General features: G+C 40.6%; 2 protein-coding genes across 5 annotated transcripts; both read left to right on the forward strand.

The window, feature by feature from the left end:
- The first annotated feature begins 887 nt into the window (after positions 1-887).
- Positions 888-25,463, forward strand: Oatp74D (Organic anion transporting polypeptide 74D). 4 transcript variants are annotated; one of them, NM_001169989.2, is made up of 9 exons: positions 888-970; positions 1,835-2,102; positions 15,215-15,248; positions 21,395-23,074; positions 23,216-23,579; positions 23,914-24,098; positions 24,161-24,304; positions 24,369-24,545; positions 24,684-25,463. In NM_001169989.2, the coding sequence occupies exons 4-9, from the start codon at positions 21,667-21,669 to the stop codon at positions 24,863-24,865; spliced, it is 2,460 nt and encodes an 819-aa protein (NP_001163460.1). In that variant the 5' UTR covers positions 888-970; positions 1,835-2,102; positions 15,215-15,248; positions 21,395-21,666; the 3' UTR covers positions 24,866-25,463. The 4 variants fall into 4 exon arrangements, with proteins under 4 accessions (NP_001163460.1, NP_648989.1, NP_001287095.1 ...); NM_140732.3 differs by having other exon boundaries at positions 888-959; NM_001300166.1 differs by lacking the exon at positions 888-970 and adding an exon at positions 1,404-1,429.
- edin (elevated during infection) lies at positions 8,650-9,070 on the forward strand. Its single transcript, NM_168735.2, has one exon. It carries the CDS (start codon positions 8,659-8,661, stop codon positions 9,004-9,006), a length of 348 nt encoding a protein of 115 aa, NP_730278.1. The 5' UTR covers positions 8,650-8,658; the 3' UTR covers positions 9,007-9,070.
- Positions 25,464-25,607: the final 144 nt, after the last annotated feature.

The following is a 25,607-nucleotide window of genomic DNA, read 5'->3' on the forward strand; positions in this document are numbered from 1 at the left end:
CGAGGAATTTCGCAAACTGAATTCCATTAGCCTCCAAGACTGTAGACTATATTGTAAAGTCAGTTGCACCGACAGACAGCAGATGCATAACCTAAGAGATAACCCTTAATCGCAAAAATCACTTGGTAAACACACAAAGCAACTTATAGAAACTATTTAGCACGTTTTGCAAAAAGTATTCCTTTTTAGTACTTCGCTGGAACTAACTAAAATGTAACGAGCATTAATGTAACGAACATTAAACCACCAAAATTCCTCATCATAAACACTTTTCTTTGAAATGCAAAACTTTCAGGCTTTAAGCTGTTCCTCATGCCTTAGTGAAAATAATGTATAGCTCATAATAAGAAATTAATCAATCGAATCATAGACTTAGAATATCCATCACTTCTCTTCACTTTTTTATATTACCCACCCCACCCAGACGAAAAATCTTGGTTGAGTCATTTGCAGAAAATGTATTTTATTGTACATATGCAACAATAAATATTGTGTACTACATGTGATTCGTAAGTTAAAAAACACTAAGCCAAGCTAAGAGAAAGTCAAACTTGTCGAATTTCAATCAAAATAAAGGTCTTTCTATGAAAGAATTGGTACTTCTATCAAAACCACTTCAATTATTCCCTTATAAACGTAATGTATTCTAATATTCCGGTATGCTGAAAGTTTAACCCAGGTCGATCTGTCTGATCTCCAAAATCCCCTTTCCAATTTGATAAAAGAGCGCACGCCACTGATAACAAACAGAGAGAGCAGCCGAACTAACAGAGCCCTAACAGCGTGGGGGCCTAACAGAGCCCCAACAGCTCCAAACAGCTGCGCTGCCGACGTCGACGTCGGCGCAGGCGAAAAGTTTTGGCTGTTTTCAGTTCGCCAGACCGTTTTGCGTATTCGTATTCGAATTGTTACCGTGTGCGGACTGTGCCGACGGGCAGCGGAACTCAGGCGGTGCAACTGTATGTGTGCGGTGCGTGAGAGTGTGTGTGTGTGAGTGCGAGTGGGGGGCGAGAGAGATAATATGTACATTCGGTGTATATATACACATGTGTATACGTATTATTTCTATACGCCGCGATCAGACAACAACAACAACACCAACAACAATGTGGGTCGTGCATATTGAACATATGCAAATAAAACAAAAACAGATAAATGCCAAAAATCTACTACACTTTTATAACCAAAACACACAGAGCGCGCAGAGAGAGCGGCAATAACGATAACAGCGGAGACAGACCACCCCCACAGCGAAGAGAGAGCGTAAGAGAGTGACGGTTAGAAGTATCTTTGAGATACACTAACACAAAGAGAACGCGTATCTGTATCTGCATCTGTAAATGTATCTTCTGGTCTGTGTTTTTCGACTCCTCGTATAAATTGAGCCGCACTTTGGTTATTCTCGAGTTTTTGCTGCTCAGACGTCGCTGTAAGTGCACGCGTCGCTCGACTTTTCGGTTCCGCTCCGCTCCGAATCGGTTTCGTTTTCGGTTCCCAATACCTCCAATATTCCCTGAAAGATACCTGTGTCCAAGAACCCAGTTGAATCCACACATTTTCGTCGTGCAAGTCACAGAAAAAAATTATTAAATTTCTAAACGCTCAATACAAATATTTTCGCACACTATAAAAATATTAAAAAAAAAAAAACTGGTTGACAAATTTGTCTGATCAAAAACCTAAAGAAACTTGTACGAAAACGAATAAAACTAATAACATATTAAATAATCTCGTTTTTGAAGTTCATTAAAACCACACTTAATCAATAAATACATCATTGTTAAGATCCTCAGACCATTTTAACAAAAAATTAAAGTGCCAATTCCATTTTCAGTGAGTGCTTGATAAATTTGTTGTATTGAAACCCAACCGCAAATACAATTTTCAATTGGCTGAGTGCGTGTCTTCAACGCACAAACATACGAATATAGCATTTAATATTGTTCATTATGTGTGCAATTAAATAAAAAAAATTGTGTGTGAAATAACAGAAAAACGAGTGCGGCGAACAGAGGCAGCAACAAATTAAACGCGTAAATTGCGTAGCAAATTCTGAATGAAAAAATTCAACAAAACCAGAAAGCGAAACAGGAGCGATAAGCGTAAGTACAGCTTTAATAAATAAATTGTATATGTTCATAAAATGACAACTTTTTGTGACAACTTAAGAACTTAGAGTTGGATGGCAATTTAGGTTTGTCAATAATAGAGTATAAGAGTATAAGAGCTTTGCTTAAGTGAATATTACTTAGAACCCCAATTAACAATTACTTCAACTTGCATATATATAGAATTTGTTTATTTGAAAATGTGTATTTCCCAAAAACAATTTTTGTATAATGCATTTAAGTCTTGTGGCGAAATAAAATTTCAAAGAGAACGATCAGTGCCAAACAAACATGCAGAACCAGAAATAAGCTCAAAATTCATGGAATAACCTGATTTGGTTTCTTTTCATTTAATTGGGCTAAAGAAATTTCCCTTTTCAATGCTTGCCCACAAGAGAAATGGAAAGAACGAAGCATTCTCTGATTGATGTGGGGAAAACAAAAACAGAAACCCCGAAAAGATATTTCGAAACAAAATAGAGAGGGGCAGACGATGTCTAAGCATTTATCTTTTGGTTCTTCGACGCGGTTCTTGTTATTTTTCTGTTTTCGAAGGGGGGGACTATTCGGGCGCCAGAGAAAGTGAAACATGTAATTTTTTGTTGGAAGGCCTACAAAAATCATACGCCGTATTGAGTGAAATCGTAATGGGCTAAGAAATTTCTTAAATACGAAGGTTAAAAGGGGGCAGAGCAATCAGAAAGCGCACAATACACACTCGGAAATAATGATAAGACGCGCGACGGAGAAGAGACCGGCCAAAGAATACGAAACACACTCCATTTCTCTGTCTTTTCTGCCTGCTTTACTCGGTTCCCGGGTAATTACATACATGCCGTAAAACCAAAATAAATACGCACAGATAAAGATGCACAGATGCAGATACAGATACCGGGTTGGGATGGGTTGGGTTCGGATGGGCTTTTTTCCCGCATTCTTTTTGTGTCCTCGCAAAACGAAAGCCGAATATCGGCGAAATGCATTAAGGCCGAACAAAAGCAAAAACGAAAACAGTCAATAAACGCTGTTTAATCAAATGTAAATGTTTATACCGCACCGCAACTATCGACTCAGAATTACCGACTTTCAGAGCGTCAGAGTTTCACTTTTGTACCTCAATCATATGAGTGTTTGTTCTGGCCAGAAACCAGCAAGAAACACTCTTTTCCGTCTGACCCACATCGGGTTCGTTATCACCGATTTTTATTATCCATTTATATATATTTGCTTGATCGCATTGAATACGTACACATTTACAGAGCCGTTTATTTTTTGGATTTCAAAATTAAACACTTAAAACGACGTTAACACACAGCAGGAAACGCATCTGAAAGTGACAGAGAAATCACTTTATTCTTTCTCGAATTGAAGTTATTTTTTTCGCAGCAAAATTAAAAATTCATGAAGTTACATTATTTTGCTCAGGTTCATAGAGAAAGTCAAATGAGTGCTACAATTTGAAATAAATTAATTCACTTCATTGTGGCTTCTTCCATTTCATTTTTGACTTCTATGTTTGGTTTACCTAAAAAATATGTTTAATTAATAGGTTTGTATATAAAATATACTACAATAATACGTATATAGTGCAACAGCTAAACTTAAAGCTAATGATTGTGTAAACATTAGATTAACAGAAATTTTCATTTAAATGGTTAAAATACCCATTTATGGTGTTTCCCATAACCAAAGTTTCGGAGCTAACTTTGTCTACCTCGCCATTCCCATATTTTTCCATTGTTTCCTTTTAACTTCATCGCCTCCGCCGACCAATAAATGATCAATGGCCCAAAGCATTTCGATTTCAGCCAAACTCATTTAATTTGTTTTTTGATTCCGCTCTTTTTTTCGCCATGCGCCCCAAGTCCAGAAAAATAAAGAAAGATACAAACAAAAACTGGGAAAGAACTACAAAATTCACCTGTAATAACGTCGCAGAAAATGAAGAAATCGGTTGAGAAGCGGCAGACAAAAACACGAATCGAGTAGAAGTGAGAAGACGAGCTACAGATGGAGATGAGAAAAAAGTTGGGGAACTTGAGAGAACAGACCCGAAATCACAAACCAGATTTTCTACTAATTTAAATTCTTGGCATACAAAATATTCTAAAAAAAAAATATATAACAAAAATGAACAAAAGCGAAAAAAAGACAATAACAAAACAAAGTTTTCTGTATTGATTAACGAAACGAAGCGAAAATGGTTTTATTGTCCAAATATTGGCAGACAGTTTCACATAGATCGCACGTATATATCTATATACCACCTTATATTACACCCATTACATATCCATCCTTTAGAACTTCCGTTTCCTCGGAACTCTCTTCGCTTCTGATGGATTGACATTTGTTTTATCTGCCTGACGTTTAAAATAAATTTCTTGGCCAAGAGAGCGGGGTAAAAAACACATTTACTCATCGTTGACACAAAGGAAATTTTCAAGAAGTTTAGTCACTGTATATCGATTTTTACTGGCTCGATATTGCTGTATTCGTTTGCCAGAGCACGTGTAAAGTTGTACACAAAAATAAGTCTTATTCACAAGCCCAAGCTGATAATTTTATATGGTGCTGTATGTATTTGGCATTATGCTAATCAACTGGAGAAACAAATACGTACAGCCAAATCGTCATTAATTATGCATTTATTTTGAGCGTCTCAGGCCGCTGGCTGCGGCCACATTTGATATGAAAACCTCGATTCGCATTTCGAGAAACTGAAAGTTGGCCTAAAAACACAGTTAGGAATTGGCCCTGGCCATGCATTGTCGTTGAGCTGGGCTGGGGTCGTGTTTACCGCCTTAGTCAACTAACTTTAGTCGCCACTATCAGCCAGATGTTGGCCTTACATTATGAATAACTCAAACGGATTTAGCAGTAGTCCCAAAAGATACAGAAAATGCATGCAATGTATCTTGCTAATTTTCTCACTTTAAGAACTGAAATAAGGGATAGTACTCATCGTATGATTACAAGATTATTTCTAACGGAAGCATATTTGTGCAAATGCACAAACTAAGTAGGATGAACAACAGACAATGCTTAATAAAACACACTTCATCCAGAGCAGACATATGTATCTTTTCAAATGCTGAACTTGTCTTCGAAATCATGTGCTCGACACTCCCCAGACCACTCGAACAGCCCCGATTCCCCATGCCAATCACGAATATACATATGAGATGGATTCCCACATTCTCCAGCGACACGCCCTCTCTCTTTGGACGGACAAAAGCAGCCCCACTCGAGATGTATTTGTATATCGGGGACTGGATGCTGGAGCTGGATGGCAACCGTTTGCGAGCGATTAAGGAACCAGAAATCGCACTTGACTTGCTCGTAGCCCCAAAGCCGGGCTGACATACAAAAGAGCCATTGAAGAGCAGCCTAGAAGATGGCAAGCAGCCAGTGGAAGCGGCCAAGAGGAAGACGAATCACGATCATCAGCGGCAATTACCGCACTGTAACTACGCAGCATCCGCAACAACAACCACAATGTAAGCGCGATGCGTGCAGAGTCAAGCAAAAAGTAAAAGAGATTCACATAGATACACAAGAAGCGGGTCTCCAGTTGGAGCCCGTGCTCCTCCTTGCTCCACCCCGGGAATCCGGACTCCCTCCAACTGGAAGCTTGTTTGGCTGCTCGCTCCGACGCGTCTTTAGCAAGTGATTTCAATTTAATTGACAGTCCTTGAACTTGACTTAAACGCAACGCAACGCAACGCACAACACAACACAGCACAGCAACCATAATAATAAAAACACCACAAGCATCCCCATCTCTTCACTTCACTCTCGATTCGCCATTCTTCCAAGTATCCAAAGTTCCTCCTCTTTGCGGGGTCTTTCGATTTTAGATTTCATTAAATTGAAATTAATGGTTACGTTTTTGATGTTTTGCAGTTTAAGCACTTATAGATATTTATGATAATGCGCTTAGGTAACTGAATGGATAATCAAAATAATATTAAAGGTTTTACAGTCCAGACGATTTAAAAAGCTCTAAAAAGTATAATCAAAAGTATATATAAACATATATTTATGCAAAAGTAAAAAAACAGGTTCATATATGCCTAATTCAAAAACTACACAATTAATATTCAAAGAAATATTTGCTAATACATCGATAGAAAGTTATTTCATCGGGGGTTTCTTAAGATATAAGAAAAAATCCATTTGTGAGCATCAATTTACGTGCTGAACTCATAAATAAAACACTAATTTGTGTAGCCTAATTTTAGATATTCCGCAGATAAGCAAACTATTTTTAACCAAAGTTTTAATAATCTAATCAACTCTAAATGACATATATCTATTTATAGAATTATAAAACTGTTTATGTCCTTGAATATAAATGAATTTTGACGAATTCACCATGGAACTGGGTCGATTGCTTTCTTGAGAAATTTCTCAAATTGAATTCTTTAAATTTAAGAGGGACTCTGGAGTTCGCTGTGGCCAACTGATATTACCGCCCTTGTCCCTCTTCTCGCTCATTGTAATCTGCATTTTCCTCCTTCCTTTGTTGACAAAGCTGAAGAGCAAAAAAAAAACCACACAAAAAGGGGCAGCCGCAAAAAGTTGACCATTTGCGATTTCGGCACACAGTATTTTACGGCTCTGTCGTCATATTTTTTGGCAAATAAATCTTTTTAAAACAACAAGCGAAACACAGTCACATATGTACATAAGAGCGACGGATATACAATATATACAATTATATGTATATATACGAGTATAAACGCATTTGTCTATATAAAATCGTATCATCGCCGCATATATAATTTATTTTGAAAGCGTGCGTACGCCACGCATTTTTTGCCGCCCTGTTTTTTTTTTTTGTTTTTTTTTTGTGCCTAGACAAATGGATGTCCAAGGGGCAGACACAGCGATATATTCCATATAGACTTTCTTTCATTCAATGAATTTTGATATTTTCGGGCTTAATTGTTTTTTCCAGCTGAGAGCTGAGAGGCCGCCGAATTCTCGAACAGATCTATAAAATTTTACAATTATGACTCGACAACTTCTTGGCTATCGACACGTGTCGCTGAAGTATTGTATCTTTTCCACCGTGCTTCTTTGCCCATTTCGGTTTCTACTCCGCATTGTGTATACGCCCCGTGGGCGTTGGACTGAGCTTGGTGAGATAAATAGCCACAGGTGACAAAAGATGTAAATGCACAACTTGATATTCAATAGATAAGGCGGCAGCAGTCCGCTGAAGTAAATGAAAGAAACACGGAGCCGCAGAAGCGCTACGTACCCATGCAAAAACTTTCACCCGCAAATGATCTAGGGGCCGAAAGAAAGACTTTCGCATCGGAATCGCGAGCGAGCGAGCGAGCAAGCTAGCGAGCGGTACGCACATCTAATTACCGCACTCGAAATGTGATTAGAAATCAGTTCTCGTCGCCAAAAAAAAAAATTGAGAGAGTGCCGCAGCACTCGGCAGAATTTCATAGTACCAGAGTACAATACTTTCACAATCACTCGAATTCAAGTTCACGGCGAGGTTTGCAAGGGTTTCGGCAGTGATTAGAACTTGATATGTATGTATATGCTTGTGTTTATATACACATGTATGTATGTATATATGTATTCACCGATTCAGTACTAATCGGTGACGCCGCGCTGATAACTAATACGAAAAGCGTACGATCTATTGAGTCCATAGTGAATCGTGCGTGGATCGCACGCACGGGAAAACTAAATTTTGATTTCTTCGTTTCTGTGTCAATGAACCCATTTGAACTAAATTCTCTTTTATGATTTTTCTGTCTTTTTTTTTTTACCCAGTGATTTCTTGTGTTTTTTATTGGGAGCTTTCGGCCACGCCGGTGCGTGCGGCGTTATCTCAAAAATGCTGTTGCGTAGGCCGATTCGAATGCGTTTAGAAAAGAAAAGTTATGGGCGAGCGCGCCCCTCTTTTGGCCTGATTAGAAACCCGTCGAAATCAGTCCTAATCAGCTGGGAATTAACATATACTTAGATATATTTGTGTGGATAACGTCGATTCATAGATGAACTAAATAACGATTGTAATAGGAATTGAATTGAATGCTTAGTTTGTGCGTAAGCATTTCATCGCATGTTTCATTTCATAAATAACATCAGCAGAATAGTAATATTAGTTTGCTTAGATACAGATTTTTGTAGTTTCTTCATAAAGTTAGAATGTGTTCAGGTGTTCGTTTTACTAAGAGTAAAAGTAGAGTAGAGTAAAAAACTTAACTTGAGTACAAGATTGACGTTTTTTCTTAACCTAATGATAAAAGTCAGATATTGATTAAATTATTAAAAGGTTTTGAGATTTTTGTGTCATCTTGGACTGTGTGTACCCTACCCTATTGTTGTCATATGGCGCTGATAAGGATCCCCGACCGGGATGAACCTTTAAAAAATCCCCGTTGGGTTGATAAGAAACAATGGGATGACAAGTAGTAGTCCCCGTTGAGGTGAATCCCTTTAGGAAGCTCATTGCTCCTATAAAACCGCAGACCATTTCTATGCTTCTCATCACTCTGATTTAAACCATTAGCCAGCAAAGATGTTCTCCAACAAGTGCGGAATACTGATCCTCGTGTCCTGCTGTCTGGTGACAATAGTGGCCTCCTATCGTCAACCATATCCCGAGGAGTTCCAGACCAGTCCAGAGCAGCTGCTCCAAGTGGCACCCTTGGTACGCCGTGCTCGATCGCCTGAGGGAGGATCCGTGGTCGTAACCGCCAGCAAGGACAACCAAGTGGGTCGGGAGGCTAGTGTTCAGTACAACCACAATCTGTATAGTAGTGGCGATGGGCGTGGCAGCATCGACGCCTACGCCCAGGCCAGTCGGAATTTCGACTACAATCGGAACAACTACGAAGGCGGCATTCGGGGCACCTGGCATTTCTGAGCGGGAACAGAAGTATTAAGTTGGTTACAACTTGATTCATGTGAATAAATACGTGTGTTTACCCAAGCGTGCTACTGTTGTTTTCCCATTAGTGACAAATCCTCCTCGGCGGATCCCATCGAAGCCCAAAGATCTTTGCGCCTGACCAAAACAAACAGTAGCCGATGCATCGGCTATTTACCCAAAGTAACTCAACTGAAAAAAACAACAACAGGGGGCAGGCAATTCATCAGACTGAAGTGGAACATACTCTTCATAATAATAAGGGCATCCAAAATCTTGAGAAACTTCAAAGAAGCGATTCGGAATCCTTTTCCAAATTAGTTAAGTTTGGAAATATATTGATGGTTTCCGGTCTCTACTTTTCATTGTCTAAAAATTAGTATCTATTTTAATTATGCAAACTGTTGCAAGTCCGTTACAAGTTGAATGGATGCGTTCGGCGGCATGCTTCTTGTGAAGTGTATGCCAAGAAGTACTAAAAGTCATGAGTCGTTGTCGGGGTCAATGGACTTTTCCTTCGCTGCTGGCGTCGTCGTTGTGTAACCAATAAAAATTGATTCTGTTGCGTGTGTGCCCTGTGGCCGACGGGGGCGCGGCAGGAAGGGGCGGCGAATTACGCACACTGCAACAAACTCACTCGCACACTTGCACACACACGTACAGAGCGGAGGGTCTGCGAATGCAATTGGGGTTGCTGCATTTATCGCTCGATTTCTTGGGGAACTCTTTTGTGAGAACCCGTACTATATCTATGTATATGTATGTATTTGTGTACATATGTACGTATTTGTGTGGGCATGACTAAGGGTAATTACTTTCGCTTTCCGTTTGCTCAGCTGGCAAATCAATAAAAACGGGCAACGCAAGTCAAGAATACGTTAAGTGCTTGACCCCCTTGCACATTTTTCGGGAAAGCCTCGTCGGCCTTTGCCGTGGCAACAAAGGCGTCGTTAATGAAAACCCACGAAAAAGGAAAAGCAATGCCTGGAAAATGACTTTCCATTTTCATTTAACAATAAGCAATCAATTGCAAGTTCATGGCACAGCTAACGATCTATTAGAAGAAAGTAAAAACAAGCAACGAAACTCATGCGAGGCAGAAACAAAAGACCAAAACCGACGAAAAGCGACGCCTACACAGGTACGCCAGGTGAGTTGAGTCCAGGTGAGTTTCCAGGTGAGTGCAGCTGTCAGCTGTTGCAGTTCCAGTTGCTGTCGCTGCTGCCGCCGCTGCTGCTGCCAATCAGTGCGAGCGGGATGGCGATGAAGAGACGAAGACGAAGACGCAGTCGCAGTCTCAGCCTCTCGACTCGACTGGTTTTCATTTTGGCTTGGAAAAACCACACATTGGCATTGCCCCGTTGCCATTTTTAGTGGCAAAAACTGACTGCATCATAATGAAAGTGAAATGCATTGCGCAGATGGCGACGGCGATGGCGATGTCAGTTACCAGATGCAACACCGCCAGGCGGTGCAAGTAAGTCAAGTGCAGCAGTGCAGCAGCGCCAACTGCCGTTGTTGCAACATGAAGTGCCAACTGAAAAACGCGCAGCGGATTCGATTCGTTTGGATTGGATCGTATCGCTGCGGATTGGAATGTGCGCGCGTCACCGACATCTCCATTTCCATCTGCATCGCCAACTGAATTCGGCACCATTCAGTTAATTGGCTAAATGCGAAAAGCGCTAGGCAAAGTACACACTTTGCATGCACCGCAAGAAATTCATAATAATAAACGCCAAAGAAATCAATGTAAGATGACGGTGTTGGATGTAATAAGTTTAGTTGGTATAAAGTTAAAAATTCAAAACTATATAAAAATATTGAAAAAAAAAACTTGAGGTTGCCAGAAATAGTATCACCTATGATCCAGAAGGTGCATTATTTCTTCCGGTGTATGCTCTGGTTAAATTATGTCAACAGCATGTACAGCAACAAAAGGCGAGAAGGTATGTACAAGTAGCGTACAATTTACAATGTACAAGTACAGTGAACAACGTACATGAGTATGCCTCCATTTATAGCCAGTGTTCAATGTCAGATCGGCGCCGAAGGTCGTTGTCGGACGCAGTGCGCGGCTTTCATCTGGCTTCTTTGCTTCGGTGTTTATCTGCATCTGCAGCATGAATATGCAGCAGTAAATGTATCTGTATCTGCATCTGCATCTTCATCGCAAACTCGTTCCCATGTGTGTGTGTGGAGTTCTGGACCAGTGTAATTGATTCCAATAGCATGGAAAACTTGACATTGAGACAAACAATTCGCATTGTGGTAGGACCACGACAACTCGACATTAAGCACGCATGCTGACAGCAGGCAAAGTGTAGATATTACAAATCAGAGAACAAGAATGCAGATTTACTAGCAGTTGTTTACTTCTTGGAAGCCTGCAACAATGGTAAATTCTACGGATTTACACAACTTCAGTTACCAACAGTAAGAATCGTTAATACCCTCCTAAGAAATTGGGTAATAAAATATTTTAAAAAAATATATAAAAATAAATGTATCGCATGTTTTCGATGGCATACTCAAAAATCCCAACTATAATTGTATAATTTACTCACTCCTCACCTTCCGTGGATGCAGTTTCTCTGGCATATTTTAGGCGCATGCTCGACTCAATCAAGTCACAATAAATTAACCTCTATTTGTAAGCCAAGTGAATAATGCGAATAGCTAACAAACAGACAGCTGAACACAATGCAACATCAATTCACTTTTTTTTTTTTTTTGGTCACATTTCACTGATTTTGAAAGTGAACGTTGTGGCAGGCGGCGGCGGCAACTGGCGGAATCACGATTTTGTGGGCAGCGCAAATCTCTCCATCTCCCTCGTCGGTACAGTGGACACGGCTTATGGTGGATAGGTGTTTAATTTAGTTTTATATTCAAAGGGATTAACTAGATAATAGAATTAAGGGATTCGTGCAAGTGTGAATTGTTGTTAAGGCTGGCCTTATTTCGAATGCTTTTCGAGTTGAATAGACAAAGTAGAAGCTCGAAGTTTTGTGGCCTGATGCTGGTTTTTCCTGCCGTTAATGGTGCTGCTGCTTTTTTATTGGCAACTGCGTGGGTGAAATCCAGCAGACATAAATTTGACGTCGTGTAGCTGCCGTTTTTACTTTTCCAGTGCGAGCAAATGAAGCGAAACGTGGGTTACACTTTTTACCATTTGCCTCTGCCTTTATTTATTTTATTTCTGCATTTTTTTTTCAATTTTTTGGCATGCATCTGCAGCTGCATATCTTTTTTGAGTTACATATTTGTAACGTCTGCGGCCGGATAGACAACGAACTAGATGTGTGGATGTGGATGTGAATGTGAATGTTGCTGAATGGAGCTGCGTAGGCCGCTCTGCATCAGGTTGACCCAGTTTTCGCTTTCTGTCTCCGTTTTGGCCTGGGTTTTTGTGATTTTTTTGTGGAAATTATACGATATGCAACCCGCTGCAGACCCATTCCATGTTTGTCCGTTAATTTATGGCACTCCAGTTGCAGCTCAATCAATTTAGCACACATTCGTCTTTCGATCCAAGCCGCTGGCCACGCTGGGCACTTATTCAATTAAGCGCCACGTAACTTTGCCAGCACAATGCAAATGATCTCTCGGATTCCTACTAAACTAGTTTTACACCCATCCACTTTCTTATTCTTGTCACTTTGCGGATTTCGCACATTTGATACAATGAAACGGATGCGACCATGTTGGAAAGGGCAGTAAAGTGCACTGCTTTTGATTATACACTTACTTGCGATTGTAGACGCTGTACAAATGGGCGTATACGCGATGTGGTTGCACTAATATACAATGCGCCATGTGGGACAGTGCGTTGTGAGGTGGTAAAACTCGAACTCTTTATTTCATTAATAATATCTAGTGATCTACTTAATACCTAAAAACACCTCAAATTATTTACATTACTTGTAAATGTATTCGTAAAATTCTTCTCCCAAATTTGACACTTTCTGGCAGTGTGCAATTTTAGCAAGTGCATTCCTGAGCAATCTGAAAATGGAACATTGAATCACTTTTAAGACACACCCAACATGGGAAAAGAATTAAATCCACCTAGGTCAACAAATAAACACCCTAGCTCACACAGCTTGCTAAATACCGCACTTTATGATTTTTTCCTGTTGGCCATAAAAAAGGGGAGTACCGAACTGCATCAGACAAATTACAAATTGGTATTGGCCATTGCAATCTTGGCCACATGCCATTCACCAACACACCGACATGCGGACACTCATACCAACAAACAGATAAGTCAATGCACTTTTCGCCAGCACACACACAAATACACACATGCACGAGCGCTGGGAAAACAAGAGAGGAAGAGCGCGAGAGCCACCGTTAGTCGCATGTCTGTGTGCGTGCTTAGATTTTGCAATAATTTCGTTTTCATTTCGAATTTGAATTTCGTTTTCATTTCGCCTTCGACGCTCGAATGCTTCTGAAACTCAATTGTTTTCCCATTTACATTCACTAATTATGTCATCCTGAAAGCGAAGTCCGCTCCCATGGCGAACAGTATTTTATCTCTGAGTTTTCAAAATCCTTTAATTGCATGTCTAGACGAAGGAAAGCCCATTTATTTCGTCTACTGCGCAATAAGTTGTATATTGTCTGTATTCCTTTGGTCCCACGTCCTGCCCCTTTTTTTTCCCTTAAGAGCTTTTCTTCGATGTGTCAAAAAAATACAGCTTTTTGGGGGTAGTATTTTGGTTTGACGGTTCCTTGCTGAGTCTCCCCGCCTCAGACACTTAGATTTTTGTTGACCTAGGTCCGGAAAATGAGGAAAACGGGGGATGTAACTAAGAGCAAAAGATGAGAGAGAAGTTGTTCGGTATGTGCGCAGACTTTGAGCTACCGAAGTTTGAATTTCATTTTCCAGCCACTTTAATTTATTTTACTCTACCATATTTTGTTCAAATTGGATGAATGTAACATAGTGTTCGTATAATTTATTTAAAGATAAAGGTCATCGGAAGCTTTGATTTGCCTAATACAAGTATTAGATCAAATTTATACATTTTGTTTGTTGCAACAGATTTCTTTTGATCTACTACTATTTCCATTCCAAAAGTGCAGCAGAAAGTGCAAGTAGCCGAAGAGACTGCCGCCGCTCTTTCGCTCTGGGATGCACTTCCTCTCTTTTGCGAAGAGCTTTGTGCAGCGCTCTCTGGCCTCTCGCCAAATTATTGAAATTGCACAAAGAAAAGTGAATCGAGAGAGCGGCACTGCGATTGTGTAAGTTTTACATGGATGCAAGAAACTTGTTTTCTTTTTATGGCCCGCAATTTGAGTTCTTATTGCTGCGGCTGGGACTATTATTGTGGTAAAATGTACCACCCCTAGGTGGCGTAATTAGAGCAGTTATCAAACACAAACATACACACACAAACATATCTCGATTGCAATCGATTGCAGCAGAGAGTCCGCTGCACTCGTCTGATTGTGTCTGTGTGAGTGTGTGACTGACCTATCTCAATGCAATTTTGCTTGCCCGCTGCACCACAAACACACACGCACGCACGCACGCACTCACACACACACACACAGCAGGCCGTTGTGCTCATTTATCTTTTATTTTTATAAAATTTTCTGCTGTTGCTGTTGTTGTTGTTGTCGCCGAGGCGTCAGCAACTATTTTTGCCGCAGACGAGATTTGCATTTTACATTTATTGTACACTTTGCCCCCATTTAATAGCTTTTCCTGTCGCTCGCTGTTTCGCTTTCGTTAATAAACAATAATGTGCGCTGCACTTTTTTCACACGCATTGCAGCCCGCTCAAAATTGTTGTTAATCGGTCTGGCTGTAATTATTATGACCCAACTAAACGCCATGCCCATTTATATACGTACTTTTAATTATGGCTGATTGTATATGGGTACAATTTTATGACACCAATTTTATGGACATTAAATTCTCAGTTGCTTGGCAGCTTACATTGTTGAACAAGAAGTTTGCCAAAAGTATTTTTACTCGGAAAAAGGCAAACAAGCCATTAATTTGTATAAAATTCATATAACATTTTACGATCTTAAAACTAAAGGAATGCTCTTTAGATTCCTATGCTCCACATTCGATTCAAACAAGTAATCTTCCAATAAATAAATGACTAAATTATGATAGTATTTATTTAATGAATAAGTTTCAGTTAAAAAATTAATTTTTCCCTTTTCTGCTTTATACTTTCAGTTACCAACTAAAGAAACTCACGCCTAACAGAAATGTAAGTTGACAACAAAAAGCCCATTTCAATGTTGTTTAAGAGTAAACAACTAATTTAAAATGGAACGCCATAAAAAGTCAGACGCCAAAAGTGTTGAGAAAGAAATCACAGAAAAAAGCCAAGTGGAATTTTACAAAGCCCAAAAAGTTGAATAAATAAAAAATTACAAACACGCACTCGGTGAAAATTATGCATGGATTTTTTGTTCGTTAAACAATTGAAATCTTTTTTTTTTGTGCGAGAGGAGCTCTGAGAGGCAAAAAGAACCTGCTAAGTACTTTCATAAACAAATACTCATGGGCAATGAATGGGCCCTGTATCTATGCGAATTGCGTTGGTTCCATATCTATTTGGGCAACTACTTTTTTTTTATTTCTCGGAAAGCCACTTGACACTTCGAGTGAACTAACTCCGAGACCCAAAACACTTGAGAAGTCTATCCAATGACTATTCATCTGTCTGATACTGGACGAAGAAGTCAAACTTTCTGCGCATGACGAAGCCTTACCGCATAATTGCTCGCTAATTGGAAAAATCCATGCAGAACCTACAATAAATTATGCCAAATTAGCTGGTTTCGATGGGAAGCAGCATCTCCCAATGACAGTTAACAATTTATAAAAGTTCAATTAGCCACATAACGGTAATAATCGGACCGTGGAGCATTTAAGGCAAGTTAACACCTCGTCCATTGGTCCATCAGTTGCATCCTGGCCACCGAAAACGGCTTAAATCAGCGGGTCAATCAATCAGACGAAGGGTTCTGTTCTGTTCTGTTTTAAATTAAGATTTTTTGCGCTTTTAAACAAGCTTTCTTTTCTCCGGCCAGCAAGCACAGTGGGTAGAAAGCCAATCAAATAGTATCAAGTATTAACGATTTAAAAAAAAGCATATGACACATTGATGTTTGAATAGAAACACAAGATCAAATTCAAATTCTTCATTAGATATTATATTGTTTCATTTTGAGTAGTTCGGATTTGAGACAAAGAGTTCCACTGTCTGCCCAAAATGACAAATGCAAGCTGCTCTTCTCCGCCAAAAGCGAAAAGCAATTCAATCCACTCGCATTTATTCTGTACCCACCTCAGTATATATGCGTATCTTATAGGTAGCATATCCAGAATGAAAATAAATGTATCTGTTCGGTTTTTGCCTCGAGAACGTCACGTCAGCGCCATGTACTCTGATCTTCACGCGAGATATTCGGGGGAATTTCGAGAAGGATTGGAGCAACCAGTAACCAGGTAACACTGGACTCCAGGTCCACTGAGCACTGGACTTAATGCAATCCTCCTCGAATACCTTTTTGATTGCATTTCATTAGGTTCTTTTTTCTGTTGCAGATTTTTCGTCTGTTTATTTTTTTGAATTTGTTTCGGCGTGGACTTTTGCGGGCATTTCAAAAATTTATGCACACTTGGCTGCCATTTTGAGGTTGTTAATTTTTCTTCATTTTTTTCGTTTTCGATTCGTTTTCTGACTGGCTTTCGTGTTTTTACCTTTCTCAGATTTTTAACAAGCGCCGTCAAAAAGGAAGTTTGGTTTTCCGCCAAGCAAAAGCGCGAATAAAGAAATGTAACTGCTGGCCAAATAAGAAGTTATATATATGCACACTCAATTTAAATCACAAGCAACACCAAAATTATTTTATTATTTCTTATTTTATTATTTATTGTTTCAATTTATTATTAATTTATAAAATAAATTATAAGGTGTTAGCTTCACGAAGGGCATACCTGTATTCACCTTTTCGTGGTTTGCTTAAAATGTTTTAAGTATTTTCTGTCATTGTTTTTGGCAAGAAAACCACACCCTTTGTTTTGCCATGAATCATGTACCTCATATCATACTTATATGTACAAAACTCAGAGGTTTACATGGTTGTTCCAGTTTTAAATGCCTAAAAAGCACATGCTTAAATATTCGTATATAAGATATATATGTGGGATTTTACGATACCTTGATCGCATTGAAATATAATTTTTATAATCCCAGATTTGCCGCTTGAAAAGTTTTATGGCTTATTTTTATGTGATGTGCGGCGATTAAAAATTTAATTAACTTTTTATAATAGGCTTAAAGAAAATCACAAATAAAACAAAAATTGATTCATGCCGTTTGCCCAACCAAATAATAATCGAATAATTTCGCCCGCGAATTGGGTTCAAAAATTATAATGATTATAAAACTTCGCATATAAGTGGGCATACTCGTACGTATTTATACTATAATGGTTTGTCACAGCCAAGTTGTGGACTTTTGTTATTGTTTTTGTCTGTCCAACACTTTGTTTACACAATTTGAGGTTCTGGTTCAAATTTCAGTTCTCAATGTGAAGGTCAAAGCCAAAACACAATAAACGAATCCATCTGATTGGTCAGCGAATTGGAGACCCTAGAGAATTAAGCCGAGAAAATGACTCAATGTTCGGGGGGGAAAAATGCGAATAAACAAATAATTGTTTTGAGTTCCGAACTTTGTAGAAACAGAAACGTAAACATACAACGAATTCTCGAGATTAATGAGCCATTCGCCACCGCCTCATGTTGCAATATAAAAGATGCCTGCGATAGCACAGGTTCTAAATCGTTTCTATGCTAAAAGTGAAATGTGGAAAAACCACTTTTCCGAGCGCGCTTTTCCAGCAGGCAAGCCCCAACTGCAGGCCCGACTTCAACTTGGACTTGCAACTGGCATCTGTTGCTGGTCGAGTGTGCAATTTACTTTCAATGCCGCTTCTAGCCATTGTTGGGCTTTCTTCGCTGGCTTTGGCCGTGCATCTGCCACTTGTTTGTGGCCATGTTGGTGTTGCTGTTGCAGTTGCAACTGCCGCTGCTGCTGCTGCTGCTGCTGTCAGCGTCTAGTCAGCACGTTGCCCGCGTGTCTGGTTTTGTTGCATGTTGGCATGCAGCAGCAGCCGCCACTGAGCTGCTTGGTATGCAATTTGCAATAGTTGCGCTTGCGCAATTCAAATGGCCACCAATACTAGTGCGCTTGCACACACACACAAACACACGTGCATACATAACTCAGTTACGTAGTAGGAAAAGCGAAGACCAAAGACGGAAGTGGGAAGACGTGTTGCAAGTGGCCAGGAAAACCGGAAAATCCACACGTTATGAGCAGAGAAAAGGTGCAACTCCCCGTTTTCCCCGCCAACCATTCAACCATTCTTATTACACTAGACAGCATTGTTTTAATTCGCAAGAATACAATTTGAGTTCAGCCTATTATTTTATTAGAAGAATAATGAAATTTCACAAGGCAATTGGTTACAATGACCTAAATTGTGTACAATGACTGGAATTTATGAAATAATTATTAACCTGTTTATTGACTTTTTTGAAAAGTAGATAGACCATTAGCATTTTGTGCTTGGGTGTAAAATCAAGCGTTAATTTCTGTGATGATGGGATGCGGGCCCAATTGAAATGGAAACCTCGGCTAGAATCTACATGTCGATCTGCTCCCAACCAGAATGACCCGCTCGATTGGGCCTATCCTCGAAGATAGTTTCGTAAACTGGGTGGTTTAATTGCATTTATTATGATTGACACTGATAAATCGGTAATAACATATCTAACTGTCAGTCGGACACTTGCAGCAAATTGAACAATTAACCATCCATCAGGCCAAATTAAAGGCAATAGATGTCCGGGCTCTTACATAAACATCTGGCGATAGTTCGCAACCCGGTCAGTTGCTTCCAGCCGGGTTCAATGAGCCCTACCCGCAGCTCGGGCCCAAAACCCAGGCCGAAACTCATGCCAAACAGGTAACCGCAGGAGTTCAGGTTCAGGCCAGGTCTCAGCAAGTGCATCGAAGTAGCTCCAAAGTTTAGACTCTATTCCACTGCTGCCCCTGCACATCGAGGGGAAATAAGGAGCGGGGAGGATTACGCAGCGATGGCAACGATAAGTGGCAGCCAGCCAGGTAGAACCGAAGTACTAAAGTACTGGCTTTGTTGGCCCATCTACGTCACCAGTTAGATTCTGCAGGGCGCGCGGACCAGATAAGACGGGAAATAAAGATACAGCGAACGGCTTATCTTGGGCTATTATATTTTCTCTATAACGTGGAAAACTTATTCTTTAAGCTCATCTTTATTAGTTGCCAACAACCTAATGGAAGCGAAAAGAAAGATAAAATCCACATCATTTCATAAGCAAATTAATACAAATTTAAGATAAATACAAGCACAAATTCTTAAATGATGATTGATCGTATTTTACTAGAGTCTCTATATTTTAGGGACCTATTGTTTCGTAATCTCTGGCGTTTTGTTTATATGCTGTAACCCCATTTGGCGCATCACATTTCTAAACATAAAAAGTAAATTAAAAATGCTAATTGAGCACGTGCTACTTCCATTCATCTCTAATTATGCATAAATAAATATTCGCTTGATTCACAAGCATTCCGATGGAACAACAGCCAGCCAAGTATTTCAAACTGAAATCAAAAGCGCAAAATGCGCAATAAATAAAATCGAAGAAAAAAGAAATAAGCCAACAGCAGGCATAACAACAAATTCAAGGCCAAAGTTTATGACGCTTGAGGGGAGTAGAAGAAAAACATCGAGCTCTTCTAAATTTTCCCTCCTCTTTTCACTGCACACACACATAGTTGATTACACAAGGAGAAATTTAATGCAGTTCTGGCTCCATTCTTTTAAAATAAATCATTTCAAGTCATAAGGTAATACGTTTCCAACTTTCGAAAATCAAATCAGAAAATTTTACCAATTTAAAATCCTTTAACTCGTCGAAAAGTATGCAACAACATAATTTTTCTATGTATCTGATTCAACATAATAGTTGTACCCAAACATCCGAATTTTTTTTATAAAAGAACTAAGACCAATTAACCATTTTCAAAATTTTAAAGACCTTTTTAATAATGTGGTCTAAACATGTTTCTTACTTGTTTATATTTTAATAGTGCGGAATATTTATAAAAAATAGAAACAAATACATTTATGTGCATTTGGGAGTGAGGACTGGCAAATCCAATCTCTCTTCACCGCCGAGCAAGAATTTCACTTTCCTTATCAGCGAGGTCGAGCACATTGATAAGATTTGCGAGTGCAGCCAGTCCATAATGATTGCAATGAAAGTGAAATTAAATTCAGTCATGCTTTTTATAAGCCAACGCCAACGCAAATTGTTGAGGCCGAACAAAAACAACAAATGCTTAGAACGAAATTTGCGAGTATTTGACATTGAAATTTTTTGTGCAAAAAAAAAAAATATACAAACCGAAAGTGAGATACGAGTAGAGGAGCATTTGGACAAACTGTTTTAATATTTGCTTTGCATATCCAAATTGGTTTATATACTACAAGCATAGGTTCATGCATACATATTTAGTTGGTTTCTAAAAATGGGGAAATCATCATTTGGGAAATTTGTAAAGTTTTTATATGATAGCAAGAGCCAAATTAGGTTTAAATTGACGTAAATAAGCCAAACACTCTCCTCGGGCGATTAAAATTTCATATCAGCCCAACCTTGAACTTTTTCAGCGCTCTTATCATAGTGCCAAAGTGTGGTGCAATCTAAAATACTTGCAGCTTTGCTAGAAACTTGTCGCATGCTGTTCGCACGACTGCGTTTCAAATGCATGTGTGTGTGTGTGTTCGGCACTGATAAGGTGTGTGTTTGTGTGATTCTCTTTAGTCTTCGTTGGGGTTTCAACGCCATAGTTTCATTATAATTGGATGGTGAGGAGTGACTTTAACCAGAGAAAGAAAATCAGTAAAGGAAAATATGCCAGTAGTGAGTTTTCAATTAAGAGTTTTGTCAAATCATTAAAAGAATTATATTATTTAAGTATATTTCTGATAAGTCAGAATATACAGTTTAATTTTGCAATATGTACTTTCATGTGCAAAGCATTTACTTCTCTGTAAAAATACTCACTTAATAATACAGCTTTTGATATAAATATAGACGTATGTCGTATGTTTGTACTTGAAGTTAACAAATAAACAAAATGGAGCAACAGGTTGGAAAAAGGTTAATAGGAGAACATTTCTAAAGTCATAAAATAGTATTTTAAATATTTAGGTAGCCTTTTTCCCGAAAAGAGTTAATTATTCCAATACTAATCTGAATTTACCAAATTCTATATCTTTTTTTCAGACACACCACTGCCATATTAAAGCAAAGAATATAGAACTGTTTTACAGACCAGATCAACCAATCTACCTCGACTTCTGGGCCAACAAGCAAAATAAAACTAAACTCAATGCCAGAACCCAATTTCCCGATAGGAAAATGGAACAGGCAATAAGCAAGACCACATAGAGGAGATTAACTAAACGGATCCGTTGAGATTACACAGTTGAGATCAATAAAACCCATTGAAGATCGATCAAACCATCTAGTTTTTTAGAGTTCCATTAGAAGCCAAAATGACGAAGAGCAATGGCGATGTGGAGGCGGCAGCCCAGGTGCAATCTCTGGGCGGAAAGCCCAGCAACGGACATGGCCAGCTGAATGGGAATGGCTATCATCAGAACGGCGGACGCAGGGATTCCAGTCAAGCCTTCACACCACTGCTGTCGCAGCACAATAATGGCACCACCAATGGCGAGGTGACCACTCCGCCTCCGAGTACAGTGCTCTACGAGAGCACCCCGAGCAATAATAACGAGTGGAAGGCCCCGGAGGATCTGGGACACCTGAAGAATGGCCTGGGCAACATACTGAGCAGTAATAATAATGGCACCGGCAATGGGCACAGTCTGAGCGAAAAGTATGCCCATGAACAGGCTCCCCTGACCGGAGGTTACAAGTTGCCACCTCGCTCCAGTGAGTCCGAGGAATCCGATTTCGATTCCGACCTCAATGGCGGCTCCTCCGCGGAATCCAGCTCCAGTTGCGGCCTTTTCGGCTGTCGGCCCAGGTGGGCCAGAAGATTCGCGTCCACGCACGTCTTCATGGTGGTCTTCCTGCTGGCCTACATCCTGCAGGGCATGTACATGACCTACTTCGTCTCTGTGATCACCACCATTGAGAAGCTATTCCAGATCAAGTCGAAGACCACGGGAATTCTGCTGAGCGCCAGTGAGATGGGTCAGATATGCACGGCCATGTTGCTGACCTACTTCGCCGGCAGAGGACATCGTCCGAGATGGATTGCCTGCGGCATGGTCCTGTTCTCAATCGCCGCCTTCTCCTGCGCCCTGCCGCATTTCATCTTCGGCGAGCAGCTGATGCACTCCAGTGTAATTCTGCAGCAGACGCAGGTCTCCCCCCCCAATAATTCCTTCTCATCACACTGGCTGAATGCCAGCAGTGAACAGGTTAATCCCAATTTGTGCATTTTGGGTGGCAACCAAACCCATTCGGGCAGCGAGTGCAACGAGGAGCGCCAGCTGGAACAGGCCTCCCACTCTAAGATCACCGTCATCGTGCTGTGCATCTTCTTTGGCAGCCTGCTCAGCTCGGGCATTGGCCAGACCGCCGTGGCCACACTGGGCATACCCTACATCGATGACAATGTAGGCAGCAAGCAGTCGCCCATGTACATGGCCGTCACCATTGGCATGAGGATCCTGGGACCGGCATCCGGTTTCATTTTTGGCAGCTTCTGCACTCGCTGGTATGTCAACTTCTCGAATCCCGGCTTCGACGCCACGGATCCGCGCTGGATTGGCGCCTGGTGGCTGGGGCCTGTGGCCATTGGCAGCCTCATGCTGCTGGCCTCCATCGCCATGTTCTCGTTTCCCAAGCAGTTGAGAGGCAAGCAGAAGCCGCCGGGGCAGACAGCAACTCCAGCAGCTCCAGTTGAGCCGGAGGAGAAGCCCAAGCTAAAAGGTGAGAATGTCAAAGATAGCTTGGTCTTTAGTATTTGATGATAAAGATTTTAGATTATAATCATGCCTCTGTCATCAACAGATCAGCCAATCAATGCACCTTACTCCATCTGGAACTAAATCTTAAAATTTACCCATACAGATTTTCCCAAGACAGTCCGTCGCCAGCTGAGCAACGACATCCTGATGTTCCGCACCGCCTCGTGCGTGTTCCACCTGCTGCCCATCGCCGGTCTCTATACGTTCCTGCCCAAGTATCTGGAGACGCAGTTCCGGCTGGCCACCTATGATGCCAACATGATCGCCGCCTTCTGTGGCATCCTGGTCATGGGCATAGGTATTGTCATTTCCGGGCTCTTCATCCTGAAGCGAAAGCCCACTGCCAGGGGCGTGGCCGCCTGGATCGCCTTTACAGCCCTCGTCTACTCGGCGGGCATGATCATCCTGATGTTCATCGGCTGCAGCATGAACGACTTTGCCGGCTACAAGCCAAGCGATGGCAACAGGTGGGTCATCGAAGAAGTTCTTGCTTAATTACATATTAGTTATAATTATATAATATAAGTAAACTATAAAGATAGCATTTGAAAAGGTAGAGATCCAACCAACATGAACCAATACCACTGCCCTCATAAGTATGCAAACTTTTTCCGCAACAATAGTATCCTTTTAATTTTTGGATACATGTAGAATTAATATATTGCACTAAGTGGGACTGCGGGAAAGTGGGGCTATAAGCTAGCTATCAAATCCAAAATGTAATTCGTGTTAAGTCGACTTTTTACACTTGATATACGGAGTAACTCTAGTAACATGTAACTTATTTTAATCCATCGCTAGTCCCGCCTTGATCGAGCCCACGTGCAGTGCCGCTCTCAACTGTACCTGTGATAAGGAGAACTTCGCGCCCATCTGCGCCGACGGCAAAATGTACATCTCGGCCTGCCACGCCGGATGCAGCAGCTCCTCACTGCGGCCCAGCGACAATCGCACACTCTACTCCGATTGTGCTTGCATTCCAGATGGTGAGATGCACCCATTGCCATAGCCCTAAGATTCAGTATCTTAATCCCTTTGCACCTTTCAGCTCCGGAGGCGGTCAACGGTTACTGTGATAATAACTGCAAGAACTTCATCTACTTTATACTGATCTTTGCCATTTGCGTATTTATGCATTCCACCTCCGAGGTGGGCAGCATGCTGCTCGTCATGCGCTGCACACACCCCAAAGGTAATAACCAGGATTGGCAAACAGATGTTACACTAACGATAACAAAACCCTTAATTCCCCGCAGATAAGGCCATGGCCATGGGTGTGATACAGTCGGCCATCGGCCTGTTCGGCAACGTTCCCTGTCCCATCATCTACGGCGCAGTGGTGGACTCCGCCTGCCTCATCTGGAAGTCGGTGTGCGGCAAGCACGGCGCCTGTTCACTCTACGATGCGGACACTTTCCGGCAATATTTCCTAGGTGAGTCAGAATCTATAGGAAAATATAAAAAAAATATCTAAATTACTAATCTCTGAGTGATTATGTACCTTACTATGCAAGATAATAGTCCCTTAATTTATAAACAGAAATACTTAGTAAGCTATCTGTAATTCCCAGGAATCACGGCTGGCATTATGTTCCTGGCATTCCTGATGGATCTGGTGGTGTGGCGCAAGGCGCATCGCATTGACATCGCGCCCGAGGATCCGCAGGAGGGCGGGCCCGCTTCCAACGGAAGGACCTTGGAGGTGTCCGAGTCCAAGCAGCCCATCACCCCGGCGCCGGACACGACGGTCTAGGAGGAGCGGGTCGGCGACGAGCCTTGCACAAGCTGCAGGATTTCCAATAAACGTTTACCTTAATTGTTAATTAGTTATCATTTGTCTAGTTTGTTAGCCTAGTGCAAGAGTTATGTATTTAGTTAAGTGGCATCTTCGAGCGTCGGGAGACCTCATTCAAATCCACATTAGAACGCGCTCGTCCAGCTCCCGCTCCCGATCCTGCTCCAAATCCCAGCACCATATTCTACATGAAGCCCATGGATTGCGATTTGAATCCTTGTAAATCTCAACGCGAAACAATGAAATGAAATTCTAGACATTATCTAACGTCATGCATGAGCGTAGTTAATCGACGAGCTAATACTACAAACTGATCGACAATTGTGCAAAGTGCAAGAAAATTTATGAATCCTTATGTGTAAACTATATGTAACAGTTATATCGCGATGTATGTAATCTATAATTAATATATTAGACATACACTTACATGTATGTATGTAATTGCAACCTATCTGTGGTAGTTAAATTTTAGTTAAAATTCAAATTAATTGTCTAAGTTTGTCATACAACAAATATATACGAAAAGAAATTAAATGGAAAACTATATACAAGTAATAAAAACAGATGTTTAAATATGAGGATGGGCTGCTCAAGGATAATTAAAAAATGAAGAGGAAAAGTTGCTAGTTATCCTTACTTATAAATTAGAAACAAGTTGTAGGCTGATTAGTTGTTGGGCCAGTAAATCCTTTCCCAATTT

The sequence above is a fragment of the Drosophila melanogaster genome, chromosome 3L (genome assembly GCF_000001215.4).
Source record: "Drosophila melanogaster chromosome 3L".
Classification (NCBI taxonomy): Eukaryota; Metazoa; Arthropoda; class Insecta; order Diptera; family Drosophilidae; genus Drosophila; species Drosophila melanogaster.